The sequence below is a fragment of the Protopterus annectens genome, chromosome 11.part0 (genome assembly GCF_019279795.1).
Source record: "Protopterus annectens isolate FY-2018-M chromosome 11.part0, PAN1.0, whole genome shotgun sequence".
In the NCBI taxonomy this organism is placed as follows: domain Eukaryota; kingdom Metazoa; phylum Chordata; order Ceratodontiformes; family Protopteridae; genus Protopterus; species Protopterus annectens.
Window position 1 is genome coordinate 1309544534 of NC_056745.1, and position 15445 is coordinate 1309559978.

General features: G+C 40.6%; 1 protein-coding gene across 1 annotated transcript in view; it reads left to right on the top strand.

Annotated features, from left to right (window-relative positions):
- The window catches only part of TNPO3 (transportin 3), a 2808908-nt gene that overhangs the window by 1189041 nt on the left and 1604422 nt on the right, over nucleotides 1-15445 (top strand). The window contains exon 12 of the mRNA XM_044088630.1: nucleotides 11947-12038. Within this exon, the coding sequence (XP_043944565.1) occupies nucleotides 11947-12038 (92 nt within the window). The remainder of the gene's footprint in view (nucleotides 1-11946; nucleotides 12039-15445) is intronic.

Genomic DNA, 15445 nt, shown 5'->3' on the forward strand with positions numbered 1-15445 from the left:
TAGCCAGAGTGTGTGTGGCTTTCACCACCCCTTAGGATGAGAATACTATACCCATTAGTTTGCTGTGCCTCTGTCCAGCAGTGAGACAGAGATGATTCCCGGGGTAAACCTACGATCTCCCATCCACTCGTCAAGATTTCTCTTGAACAGAGTCAGTGAGGGGCTCTGCCTCACATGGACTGGGATTCTGTTCCATAGTGTAGGGAGTCTCTGGGTGATGAATCTGTCCCTCCAGCACGTCCTATTTATATCCGTGTTGAGGTTTAAGTCTCTTGCTCTCGTGGCTCTGGTGGATTTGGATTTTTTGAAGTGGAGCATGTCCATTAATTCCGGGTTGGACATGGCCTTGTATGTCAGCCACAGATCACCTCTGAGCAGACGGTATGCGACTGAATAGAGCTGGAGTTTCTTCAGTCGAGCAGCGTATGACATATGTTTGAGCCCCTTTATCCTTTTGGTGAGGAACTTTTGGGGTCTTTCCAACTGCTGCAGGTGTCTGGTAAGGTACATTCGAATGGGCGTTGTACTCAATCATTGGTCTGATAAGTGAAGAGTACAGGGGTACAATGACCTCTCCTGATCTGGATGTGAATCCCTTCATGATCAGGTGGGCAATGTAGAAGGTCTTCCTAACCACTTTGGCAATGTGAGTGTCAAAAGAGAGGTTACTGTCAACTTGGGTCCCCAGGTCCCTGATAACTTCTTCCGTGTTTAATGGATTATCACCTATGTGGTAATTAGGGGTTACCTTGTTTTTCCCAAAGGGTATGACTATACATTTTTTGGCATTTAGCTTAAGGCCATGGCTCTGGCACCAGTTATCCATTTCTATGAGACCTCCCTGGAGGATGTCTGTGTCTGATGGAGTGTCAATTTTTCCCTAACATTTCTGAAATATCAAAACATGCTTTAAAGAGTGTTTATGATTGTGTATGTTATGTGTTTAGGGCCACTGCTGCAATGTTAAGGTGATGTGCTTAGGTGCATAATTAGTATCTTTCTGATTAGGTCAAGTCTGAAATGTTAAATTCAGCTTACGATAGTGAGGTTTTGTTTATTCTACCTGTTATCTATGTCCACAACAATTTACTGAGAGAGAGAAACATTAATACAGGTAGTTTCCAAAAATCTTTAGGTCCCCTCTTAAAATCTCTGAAATATTCTTTTCCTTTTAAAAAGCAGAACAAACCATTCTTGTCTTCTCAGGCCAGACAGGAAACCAGAAAGAGATGGATGGAGGGGAGTAGCAAGAAGCAATGATATATTTCTAAAAAGAGACAGTCTAATGATTCAGAATTACTATACCAGCATTCTCCTGCCCATGTCTGTCAAAATCTGTCCTAGAAACAGGCTCTATACACTCCGTTTTGGTAACTGATTGTTTCAGACTCTTGGGTGTTAAAAGTGGATCATGATGGATGCTGTTGGCAGTGGATACAAACACCTCCTTCATGTGAGTCCCTTCCCACCTTTCAAACCAGATAGAGCTTTTCTTGAGGTTCTTCAGCACTTCTCCCTAGTAGCCCTAAACTATTGCTATTAAATCAAAGGGGCAAAGTCTACTATTCCAGAATGTTTCTGGTAGCAAAGCAAGTGTCTGCTTGGAGACTAGTTCCAGAGCTTTCCTTTCTCATTTTTTATGTGAAAGCACCATAATTCAAGGTGCTACACTTCTAACCTTGTTATCCCTTCTTTTCAGCATCATAGTGACATTATACTTAAATATGCTCATCACATTCCTGTAACCACAGGCTTCAAGAAATTTTTCAGATTCTCCGTGTCTGGGTCACATTGTCTGTTCTCTGCATTACTCTTTGGGGTATCTAGCTCCAGTGGTAGCTCATTGCAGACTGTACAGCACTCACATATTTCTTTATTTTAATTTCTTTTAGACTACTTAACTTTGCAGAGTTCTGATCGACAGGTTGGCCTTCCTGGCTCCTGTTATGGGGACTTCTTGCTACTGCTTCCGCACATGGACTACTCGCTATATACTTTGGTTTTTAGAATTGTCATCTGCATTTGGTACCTTTGTCATATATGAAGTTACAACTACAAGTAGTAAGCTACTAATTTTATATCTAATTTATCTGTTTTCTTGCATGCTTGCTTTTGTTTACTGGTAGAGACCGACTAGGTTATGTCCATTTTCAGCAAAGGCCAGGAAGAAAACCTCCAATACATAGCAGATGGATGATGTGTCCTGAGCTTGGCTTCATGGTGCCGAGGGATGGAGTCCTTACTGAGATTCAGGTGACTAGTGGTGTTTGTAGCCCTGTTATTGGAGTAGCCAAGCACAGAGGGAGAAGAGTGAAAGGGCATGGCCTACGCACCTCTCTTTTTGGGGGGGAGGGCACATCTTGTGCTTAATATGAGGGGGCAGGGCTGCTTAATGGCAGCTTCCATTGCAGAAATCTGGTACAACCAGAACAGACAGCTCGATGTTCGTGTTTCACTATTGCAGTCATTACTTTTGGGTAATCTGCTGGCAGGTTGCCCTCAGTCAGCCTGATTAACAAAGTCTTGGGTCCTGCGTCGGTTACTGTCTCTTCTTCCATGATGTCAGGTCGTCTTGGGTATACAACATGCAGCCGACGCCATTACACCAGTCTTTCTTTCCGCGCGGTGCCCGAAGCCGAAGCAGTTCACAAGTGCCGGTCGGCCGACTCCTGAAATTTACGTTTTCGAATTTTAGAACCAAAGTCTTCAACTAAAAGCCAAGTACCCCATTGGGGAAACTTTTTCTTGCTCCTTACCAATGTCAGTAAAAGTTAATAATTGTATTACTTGTGGGAAGCAAATACCTCATAAGGACTTTCATTTGTACTGTATTCCTTGCCTAGGCCCTGACCATGACGTACCTTGCTGTCGGTTTTGTGCTTAATTTAATCAGCACACTGTCCGTCATCTGTACATTTTTGCTTCAAAATATTTCGGTTCTTGGTTTAATTATCCAGAAATGACATCGGTTAACCATCCGACTACCGGAATACCAAAAAAATGCAAAGAAAAAGACAGATACAGGCCATTGAGGTCCAAAACTGCCAACGACGCTTCTCCTAAGCCAGTTGCCAGTTCGCCGGTACTCTGTGAGGTGCTTTCGCAGGCCCTGATACCCGCTACTTCTGATTCGCAGGCCTCTACTGAGACCCATTCGGAGTCCGGTATGCCGCAAGATACTTCACACATGGAACCCGCGGATGTCTCTCTCTTGGATGGGTCTGGAGTCGCTGAGCAGGCACTGGCTTCTGAGGGTGTATTCAGGCTTACAGATTTGCATATTAAACAGACTCCAACTTCAGTGTTAAGACCTAAATCTCGATCTTTGTCTGAAATACTGATGCCCAGGCCACATGTTCAGGCCCTTATGCCTAAAAAACAAGTGATCAAAATGGCTGAAGATTTAATTACTCTAATCAGGGGTAATCAGCCCCCCCCCCCCCAAGAGGCTTAGGATTGAATTTGACTATTAATCTTCTGGTCAGGACTCCGTTTCTTCTGACTCTTCTAATGATCTGGATTTGTCTATACCTACTTATGAGGACTCTGATGCAGAGGATTCCATTCCCTCTGCTTCTCCGCCTAAGGATTTCTCTTTTGGGGAAACTTTACATACCTTAAGGGAGCATTTCCACTGGGAAAGTCAGGATTTCTCTGAATCCAAAAAGAGGCTTAGGGATTTCCTTCTTCTTCAGCATAGGCCTTTGGCTATACCTCCTGTATTAGATATTGTTGATTGTGTTTTCGGAGTCCTGTATGGCCCCTGATCCCTTGCCTCCAGCCCCTAGCAAACCAGACAGATATTGCAGGGTTCCTGACTCCCACAAATTCCTTTTCAAGAATCCTATTGCGGACCCTGAAAATATTTCTCAGGGGCCCAAGGGCATTAAGGCTTCCTCTGCTAAAAATCCTACCCCTTCTGATAGGGAATCCAGGGCGCTGGATAGGTGGGGTAAAAAGGTTTATACTTCTGCAACCTTCACAGTCAGGGCTTTAATCTGTCAATTCCATATGCTAAAATATCAACATTATATCATGAGACTGCTTAAACAGAAAATGATGTTGATTTCTGATTGTGTGAGAATAAAGATTTGCAGGATTTATTGCATTCAGCTGAACAAGTTGGCAAACATACATTGCAATGTGGTTTTGATTCTTTAGAGGCCTCTTGTAGGGCTGCTGTTACTGGGTCTGTGCTTAGAAGGCATTCTTGGCTTAAGGAGCAATCTTTGCCTGATTATGTTAAAGCAAAACTTTTGGATGCTCCTTTACAGCAGGACCACCTATTTGGCAATAAGGCTGAAGAAGTTCTAAAAAAGATGGAAGATAAAGCTAAATCTATGCAAACTGTGAAAGATTTCTTACAAGTGCAACCTCCTAAGTTTAGTAGGCATTGGCCTACTAAGAACTGGTCCTTTCCAGCTCCTTTCAGAGCCACTACGACGAAACCCAGACATTCCAAAAGCACCAGGTTTCAGTTCCAAGGGACTTTCAGAACTAAGAAATGGGGTGCTTCCACTTCCAAATCTGGAAACAACAAGGCACCACCCTATGGTAAACAGTCTCAATGACCTCCCTTTGAAATTACCAAGCACTTACCTCTTAGCCACCCCTTTGGGGGGAAACTGGCTCTTCATTCAAGAAAATGGCAACTTATAACCCAGGACAAATGAGTTTTAAACATAGTGTCCCAATGATACAGATTTCATTTCCACACGCTGCCAACTCCAAATGGGTGGCCAGACCTGCCCACAAATCAGTGGGCAGAGGCTCAGAAACAAGTTCTTTCCCTCCTAAACATTGGGGCTATTCAGCTAGTACCAGAAGAGGAAAAGGGACAAGGTTTCTATTCCAGACTTTCTTGGTACCCAGAAAAGACAAGTCATGGTGACCAATTCTGGACCTGTCTGCTCTAAACACCTTTCTGGACATTCCAAAATTCAAGATGCTGACCCTTCACCAGTTACTTCCTATGCTAGGCAAGGATGCCTGGTTGGCAACTCTAGACTTGAGGCTTACCTTCATATCCCAATCAGGGAATCTTGCAGAAGATTCTTCTGCTTCAAAGCAGGCTGCATGCATTATCAGTTCTCTGCACCGCCCTTTGTGAATGCCCTGTGTGCAGTAGATAAGCCAAAGTGCCTGGCTCCAGTAATTGCATTTTGCAGGCAAAGAAATATTCAAGTATATCCATACCTGGACGATTGCCTAATTCAGGCAGAAAACCAGGCCATTCTTCTAAATCATCTGACGTTTGTAAAAAGGGGTTCTAACCTGTCTAGGGTACACCATAAACGAAAAGAAATCTCAACTGGTACCCTCTCAAAAGATTACATTCCTGGGTGCAAGCTTTAATACAACTGCCCAGATGGTTTTCCTTATGCCAGAAAAGCAAATTCATTTGGTGACTTACTTCAAACAGGTGGCCACAAAAACCCTGCTATCTGCAAGGCAAATACTACAAGCCTTGGGGTTCATGGCCTCCTGCATTCTTCTAATTCCATATGCAAGACTGCTTATGAGGAAATGTCAGTGGTACTTAAAAAGTTTATGGAATCAACATTGTCACAGCCTGGAAACAATGATTCCTATCATACCTTGCCTGTGCCTAGAGTTCCTATGGTGGGCAGAGGCCTGCCTCCAAAACAAGGGACTGCCATTCACACCACCGTCTGCCGCCCAAACCCCAACTACAGACGCATCAGACTATGCAGGGGGGGGGGCTCACCTGGCAGGGAAGCGCATTCAGGGCAAATGAAGCCCAAATCAAATGCACCTTCATATCAATCAAAACGAAATGCTAGCTGTACAGAATGCACTGACAGCCTTCAAGGACTATCTTCAGCCAGGACAATTACTGATAAAGGCAGACACCACGGTTATGTGGTACATAAGCGGGGGGGTACACATTCCTACCCCCTCTGCAAACTAGCCATGGCATTGTGGAGCACGTCCTTGAGCTACCAAGTACAACTACAGGCTCAATTCCTGCCAGGAAAGCAGAATGTTCTGGCAGACGAACTAAGTGGAAATCTCATGGACCCTCATGAATGGAAACTGGAACCACGGATTTTCAACATGTTGACACGCAAATGGGGGAGCCCAGACAGATCTTTATGCCTCACCCCAGAACTACCAGTTGGGACAAATTTTGCACAAGGACTCATCACAAAAAAGCCTGGTAAGTGGATACTCTGTCCTTCAGCTGGAAAAACAGTCTATACCTTTCCCCCTCTGCCTTTGCTCTCCAAAGTTCTACTAAGTCAAACAGGACAAACCAAAAATGATTTTGATTGCTCCAGATTGGCCTCGCCAACATTGGTATCCTCTCCTGCGCAGTGTGTCACACATCTCCATGCCTCAGCAATTTCAGCTCATTACAACACATACCCCCCCCTTCCCTCATCCTCTTCTGAAGCAGTATCTCAGAGGGGCCAAAAATTTGAGACCACCAAGGAGAGCTCCAACTCCTGCCTGGGACCTTAACTTTGTATTGGAAAAACTCACTCGACCTCCTTTCGAGCCAGCCACAACTGCAGATTTAAAATGTCTTTCCTGGAAAACAGCCTTCCTTTTAGCAATCACTTCAGCTAGAAGGATATCTGAATTACAGGCCCTTATCGTAGTGGAGCCTTTCATCATCTTTCACACAGACAGGGTGTCACTTAGGACCAATCCATCATTCATGCCCAAGGTGATATCCAGTGTGGCTCTTAATCAGTCCATTCATTTGCCAACTTTCTTTCCCAATCCACAGAGCAAGGGCGAGCGTATTCTGCATTCATTGGATGTATACAGACAACTTGGATTCTACTTGGACAGGATTAAATCTCAAAGAAAATCTGAACAACTGCTGGTAGCATTTGCTGCAGGGGCAGAGGGGAAGGCTATTTCAAAACAAACTATTTCTTAATGGATAAGCCATTGTATTCATTTCTGTTATAAGCACCATGGAAAACATATCCCCCAGGGGATCAGATCTCATTCCACCAGGGCTGCATCTACTTCAGCAGCCTTTCTCAGAGGTGTTCCTACCAGGGATATTCTAGAAGCTGCTACCTGGAGTTCATTGCATACTTTCACCAAGGAATTATCACTTATCTATTTTCTCTAAATCAAGAGCTGGTTTTGCCACTGCTGTTTTGCAGGGCATTATAGCTGTTCCTAATGAGGTATAAGATCCACCCTCCCAACCTTAGCTTTGGGAATCTACCCAAATGTAGTGACTGCAACAGTAAAAGACGATGAACATAGTACAGTTGTGTACACTTACCATAAATGTAGATGTTCGAGTGTATTCACTGTTGCAGTCCTGGTTACCCTCCCTCCAACCCCCTGTTTTTCTTTTACTATACCTCATCTTTCTTTTACTATGCTTAAAAGCCTTTTTGGTGTATTTGCTTTTGTTTGGAGGTATATTTTTGTGTCTCTAATTATATATATTTGCTCCCCATTTGGGGGCACCTGACATCTGGGGCAAGAAAAACTCTTGTAATGGCGTTGGCTGCATGTTTTATGCCCCTGACGTCATGGAAGAAGAGACAGCAACCGACCCAGTACCCAAGACTTTGTTAATCAGGCCGACTGAGGGCAACCTGCCAGCAGATTACCCAAATGTAATGACTGCAACAGTGAATACACTCTAACATCTACATTTATGGTAAGTGTACACAACTGTAATTTACAGTTTTCCCTTTGACTCTGCAAGTTGGATGTCTGTCGGAGCATAGGGCTAAGCAGAATACCATTGAACCAGCCCTTGTAGCTGTGAAATGCCCCTTTTGTCCAGTCCTTAACCTAGTGATAGTGGAATTAATGGGCCTGTTGTCTGGGAGGGGCTAGATGATTGACAGGCAAGGAATGTATCAAAAACAAAGAAAATACATGTATGTCTTGCCCTATCTGTTTTTGTAAGATTCATAGGTGATTACTAGCATATGACCTCAGGGGGCCTTTTTAAGCCTTGGTATGCTTCCCACAGGTGAGAAGCACACCCTGCACTTCGTATCTGTAAGGTAAACACCTTAACCATTATGTCGACGCCCAACTTCATTTTGAGTATATTTATTAATGTAGCGACCACAAGGAATTTGAAGGGAATATCCAGCTTTTTGTCAGTTGTACATAATGAGATGTCAAAAATGCACATTGCACAAAGTTGCATTTTTATTTCCCTTTGGAATAGGCGTAATTAGAAAATATCTCCAAGAGGGAGGAACCGAATGTTGAGAATGAATTACATTTAGAGCATTATGAAATAAAGTTAAGGCAGGAGTTGGTAGTATTTTTTATATTTTATTTATGATTCCATCTATTCCAGGACCTTTGTTATTTTTGCTTTGCTTAGTATTATCAATTATCTCTTTTAATGAAATTTGTTGTTGTAAGTCTAATTTTATTTTCTCTGGTAATTTATTTGCAGTAGATCATTTTATGTCTAAATCTATAGAATTTGAATTGAGGAATATTGGTTTGAAGATCAGAATAATGATGTTTAAAAGCATCAAGAATATCAGTAATATCTGAAACTGCTCTGTTATTTTTACTCTTGTGTATAATTTTTGTGATACTGTTTTTAATGGATTGTTTTTTATTCTCATTGATAATTATGAATATGTTTAGGAGACATAGAGTACGAGTTAAGTTTCAGTTTTTCTAAAGCGAAATTGGTCTTGTCTTATTTCATTTTATTTTTTATTTAGCTGATCTATTCCTTTTTTCTTAGTAAATGCATCAACTGAATTATCTATATTTATATCAATGAATTGTTTTTTTATATTTTGCAGTTCTAATTCCTATTCTTTGGTTTTCTTTTTGTACCATAAAAGAATTTTGCAGTTCTTATAGACTTATTTCACTTCTTAACAATGATTATAAAGTGTTTACTTCCATCTTAGTAAATAGGATCAAGAAATCCTTAGTAAACATCATACATGAAGATCAGACAGGCTTCATTCATAACAAACACGTGACAATATTCAAAGGATTCTCATTCTTATAGATGTTAATAGATATAATCAATAAGCTGTTTTAATTGCCCTTGATATTGAAAAAGCGGTTGACATGTTACAGTGGAACTTTCTTTTTAAATCACTAGAAATGTTTGATTTTCCCTCCCAATTTATACATTTCGTAAAAGGTCTATGTAGTAACAACCTTGCTTATGTAAAACTTGGCCCATTTACTTCGGAAGCCATAAAAATTATCAAAAGAACTAAACAGGGCTGTCCTCTGTCCCCTATTCTGTTTGCCTTAGCCATTGAAATATTTGCAATTACTGTCCGTCAATCCCCAGAAATAACTGGTATTAAAATACATGGACAATTCAACTCTAAAATTATGCTTTTTGCAGATGACATTCTTCTAACTTTGGGGGCTTCAGATGAATCTCTTAAAAAATTGGACTTACAAACTTCTAAATTTTATCTTAATTCAGGCTTAAGAATAAGTAACAAAAATGCAGATATGATAAATAGAAAACACAACGCACATTTTAACTCTAATCACATAATTGGCACACAAGTATCATCCATAAATTACTTAGGAATAACCTTATGTGATAACACAAATACAGCAGTAACCGCAAATTATACAAATACTTTATCTACTAGAAAATCACTAATAGAAAAATGGAACAAACTGTTTTTAAATTTTGAAGACAGACCACAATTAATAAAGATGTCCTTACTCCCAAAGATAAATTATGTTGTCCAAGCCATTCCTATGCCTCCAAATGATATTAAATGACTTTAACAAAATTGTATTAAATTTCTTATGGTTTCCAAAAAGAAATAGGATTGCACTCTGCCATCCCATTAGACCTTAGGAACAGGGGGGAATAAACTTTCCAGATCTTGATTCCTATATTAAAGCTTCTGTTCTCAAATTAGCCGTTAATTGGGTAGATCCTAATTTCTCATCTATGTGGAAATCCCTTCATACAGTCATTTTCTTAAATGGAAACAAATTAGCTGGTAATCTCTCAGTGGATAATCAAAACGTCAATCTATGGTATGTACTTGGCATTAATTTACGATATAATATTGCAAAACCTACCAAAGTAAACATAATAAATCATATTTATAGTAATATCAGAACATTTATAAACTCAAATCTAGATGTTAAACTCTGGTGGGATTTTTTAATCCCCTTTAGGATTTCTAAAAATTATACCAACAGAATTCACAAAAATGTCTGTCAAGACTGGGATTCTAAACCATTCATTTGCTGGCAACACTGCGTAAAAGACTTAGTACTACAGACTCATGAAATAAAAAAAATATTTGTAATATCTCAGGCTCTGGATTATTTTACATAGTATTCTTTCTCACTCTCAACATCATTGTAGAATAATGAATAACTCCATTTAAAACTAAACCCAAGATGATTTTCCATATTCAAAATCTGATTTACAATAATCGGAATTGGCCTTACTCAATCTCTAAGCTTTACACAATTCTAATAAACTACAAAACTATACCCAAACAAAATTTTTTAAATTTATTGATAAAGGTCAAATTTGAAATTTGTCCCAAGAAGTCAAATCCATTCTACTATTCTCTATGAAATTAACTTCTAATCTCCAATTGTGGAAAATCTTTACGTGGAAATTCTTACGCAGAGCTTTTTATAGTCCCAACAAAGTTGCCAAAATACAATCATCTGTCACTGTTGTTTGTTGGAGATGTTCTATGGAATGTTCAGCCAGTTGGGAACACATTATTTATAGCTGTAACAAAATTAATAAGTATTAGGATGACAGGTAAATTTTGTCAAGCTTTATTTTCAGTTAATTTACTTTATCCAAACCTCTAATTGTATTGAATGTAAATGTCATTAATACTATGAAGAGATACAATCTTTATCTCCTCTTGACTATTTATGCAGTGGCAAGAAAATGTTTAACTAGAAAATGGAAATTAACTGCACCACTCACCTTTGAAGAGTTTATATTATTATTGGAAGATTCAGCTTTCACATAAATAAATGTCAAGGAAACAAGACTTTACCCCAGGAAATGGACTGATAATCCTTAGATCAAAGTTCTTGGTTTAATAGAAACTCTTAAAACAACTCATTCTTTATAATTTTAACTGAATGTTATTTAAATATTCTGAATGTATATTGGTAAATGAACAGTTTTATCATTTCTCTCTTGTGAAATATTTCTCATAGTAGGCCATATGTAAATATTATACATAGTTATCTATTCAAAACTTACATTAGAATGTATGTAATATTTTCATATGTTTAAATTTAATAAAAATATTTGGAAAAAATGCACATCGCACAAATCATCCATGAATGCTATTCGACTGACTTGAATGAAACAACATTTCATGAATAAATCCGAAGCATTTAAAAAATCATGCAACATTTGTTTTGTACACCACCTGCCTACTTCACATTTGGGGGAAAAAGGTCTGATTTCCAAAATTCAGTGAAAAGTACTTCTGAGCTGTTGTGATATTGTACAAGATTTTTGACTGCATGCACAGTAATACGTTAATGAATTGTTGCACCTTGGAGAATCAGGTGGATTCCTGCATAGAGCTTTCTTGAAGATCATCTGATTGGGGAGAGTATTCACTTACCTGGTTTTCCATCCCTTTACATTCACCCAATATTTGGCTAAGATTTATATTGAAAGTATTATTTTAGCTGTGTTGTTTATTGGAGCAACTAATGGCAGGTGGTGAAGTAAGCTGATTACTTCAAAAAATAAAGTTAAAAAAATGTGTAAGCATTTCAGAACAAAATTAGAAAAAATGGAGTATCAGAAATGGGTTTGCTGGAAGTGAATGCAATACTTGTCCCACACGCACCACCATCACACTGTACTTTACTTTATTTTGATAGGGAAGAAAAACTGAAAACTATATTTGTATTTGCAAAAAACAATAAATATTTGAATCATTTGTGGGGTATTTTTTTTTTTATTTATAGGGACGGCAATGGTTCTTGCACGTCTGCCTTTGGAGAAGATTGCTGATTGTTTGAGTGACCTTTGTGCTGTTCAAGTGGTGGCATTAAAAAAGGTATATTATGTAAATGTAGTTGTTTCTTTTTAAATCAATTGAATTTATCCTTAGTCCCTTTTCAGCCATGACCCGAGGTATTGGAAAAGGGCAGGTAATATATATGGTCAGTACAGGTTAGCCAGTTGAGCAGCATGCTTCTTGGAAGTGGGTGGAAACAACAGTTTTCGTAGTAGTAGTAGTAGTAGATACTCCACACCTTCAGTAACTGAAAGACAGATTTGAACCCCAGACCCTACAGCTATGAAGCAGAATACTTAAGTCATTGTACCGTCATGCCGCCAATGGATTTAAAATATTTACAAGTGTCCATGGTAGTGCTGCGGTAGCGTTGTCACCTCATAGCAAGACGTTGTCCCGTTCATTTCTCAGCTAGAGCGTCTTCTGTGTGGAGGCATACGTGAATGGGGGCGTGCCCTCGAAGGTTGTGCGTCTGGGCTGGTAACCCGGTATGTAAAAATCCACTACCAATCATTAGCGGACCGGAGTTCCGCTGTGGCGACCCTTAACTGGGAAAAGCCGAAAGACACAAACAAACAAGTGTCCATGATATCAGGAAATGTTTACATTAATATAGTCATAGGTAGTTACAAGGCATGCATTTCAGGCGATCATGTAGAGCCTAGTCCAAATTCCCAAAGCACTGCCTGCTTAAGTGATTTGCCTAAGGTTGCTTAGTAGTCAAGCAAAGGCTGAGGGAATCGTACCCTGTACTACAGGAAGTAGGTCATAAACAACTCATAGCCTTAGTCCTGTGCTCCAACTGCCAGACAAGACTGTTAGAAACATCATATCTGAAGTTGTCGATCTTTGTTTTGTCATCAGCATGTGGGTTCAGTTCCGAACCCTTTGAACCAGTGTGGCCATTTCTGTAGCTCTTGGATTCCAAAAACTCTCGCGCGCATCCCTTACCCATAATGCTTAGGGTAGATTACCTCAGATTTAATTTGCCGCTTTCAGCTTCAGACGTGGCTTGCCGTTACACTCTCAAGCCTTGTTCAGTTAAATATTTTCTATAATTTCCCTTTTTCTTCATTTCTAAGTATTTTTCTAACCTATTCCTTGTCTGTTGCATCTCATAAATTCTTTCAGACTTTTATTAGGGAAAAATCTTTACTTTTCTTTTTCCATCTAACATTAGGTAGTTTTTCTTACCATTGTTTGTATCCCTTACCCACTTCTTACTGCTAGGTATTTTTCGCTACGATTGCTGGTAGTTCTTTCTTAAACAAGATTTTTTTTTCTCTGTTTTTTTAACCTTCCTGTTGGTTTCTTGTGTATTAGTTTCTTATCTAGAGGTGTGTGTGTGTGTGCATGTGTGAGTCTGTGTTCACCTGTGTATTGCCTCTGACTTCTTGTTACTATGGCTCAGAAAGAGAAGGCTCCACCTGGCTTTAAGAAATGTTCAAAATGTGGCCATAAAATCCCTTTTCAGACCAACATTCTCTGTGTTTACTGCTTGGGTCCCTTACATTTGCAAGAGGACTGTACTGTCTGCCACACATTTAGTCACTGAGCATTGGTAGAGAGGAAAAATAAACTCATCCTGAAAGGCCTGCTTCTCTACTCCTTTGTGGAAGCCATGTCTGGACAGGAAAAGACTAAACCCAAATCTGGACATACTACTTCAACCTCTTCTATGTCCTATAGAGCTTTGGAGGTGAAGAAATAGTCTGCCTGGTCCCCGAGCACTTTCTCTGCACTGAGTCCTAAAAACAAAAAGACATCAAGGTCTTCATCTCCATCGGAGCAGACTTCTAAATCTTCGACTCCGAAGCATGCTTCAGAATCTATATCTGCTTCCACCGTTCCGATACCTCAGTCAGCACCGATGCATTTGGAATCTATTTGTTCACCGCTTCCTAGGACACAGTATTCCCCTTCAGTAGACCCCTTTGCTGACAGGCCACTGTCTCCCTTCTTGATGAGACCAAAATCCCATTCGGTGGTCTCCAACCATTCTTCCAAGAGTCTAATAAAAGACGAAGTGGAGAAGTTGGTGATGAAAATACTTTGGGCCACAGGGATGTCAGGGATGTTCCCTGTTCCTACCCCTTCAGGACAGGCACTGATACCACCTTCTCCCTCTTCTGTACCTCCTCCTCTAAACTCTGCAGGTACTTCAGAGACCTCCGTTCCAAGTTATCAAGAACCGACCGTGTCTGTTCCGAATGTATTCTTTTCTTTAGAACACACTGCTGCCCTGAGCATTTCAGTTTCAGAACCAGAGTCCTCCCAGAGCTGTAGCTTGCCTGTCTGTTTCGGGGCATTTGGGTCAGCTCCCTTTTTATCAGAGCTGTCTCAGCATCCAGGAACATTGGCATGGATGAGTTCAGATCCAGCTTTGGTCTCAAGGAGGACCACATCTGTGTAGGGAGGGGTTTCTGCACCTCCGTCCTACCCATCAGTTCCGGAGTCTCACTTGTCCCTTGGTGGATCAGCATTCAAGGCTGTGAAGACAGCATTGGTTTCTTCTAGCACTAGGTCTGTTCCTACTTTTTTGGAGCCTTTGTCCCTGACTCCGTTGGCCCCAGAGAATCAGCCACTCTCTTCACCGGGTCAGTGGGTACCACAGCCTTAGGTTACCCGGCAAGGGTACCCCTTCTTTTTCTTGAACCTCCACAGATTTTCCCCCGAGAAGGTCCCTCAGAAGTAGTTGTGTAAGAGGAAACCAACTCTTCTGAGGAGTCCATCACAGAAGACACAGGTCTCTATGAAGGTGAAGGGTCCCGCAGGTCACCTCCTGACAATGTGTCCTTTAGAGACATCCTGGAAATCCTTAAGCAGAGAGGTGATTGGAAGTCCCTCAATCCTTCAACCTAAGAATCTGTATACCTGCTGGCTTTCGTTACCCACCCATTTACTTTCTGGGTGTCTCCACCTGCCATTGAGCTAATTTTGTTAATGTCTTGGTGGGAGTGGGAGGCCCCTGATGCCACAGAACCAATCCTCAAAAGGTCAGACAAAATTATCACAGGTCCAGAGTATAAGCTCTTCTGGTCAAAAGGAGTTGCTGTAGATGCTGTGGTGGTAGCAGCAGCCACTAAAAAGCAAATATCAGAGGAGATTTCCTCTATCTGTCCTCCCAGCAAGGAGTTACAGGTGATTGATAGATTCGGGAAGCGAGTTTATGCTTCATCGACCTTTGCCCTGTCTGGTCTTTGCATTACTTAATGCACTTCTCTAGATTAAAGAGAGATCTGATTAAGGAACTGTCTTGATTCTCTGTCAGGAGCTGTTTGAGGAAATGCGTGATTAAGTCGCACCTCAGTTGACTACCCTGACTTCCATTTCTAATTCTTCCATGAGGCTCATTTCAGATGTAGCTTGAAGGAATGACTAGAGCAGCAGGTTCAGGTATTTCTATAAGGAAGCATGCCTGCATGCACTTGGTTGAGTTTGTGGAG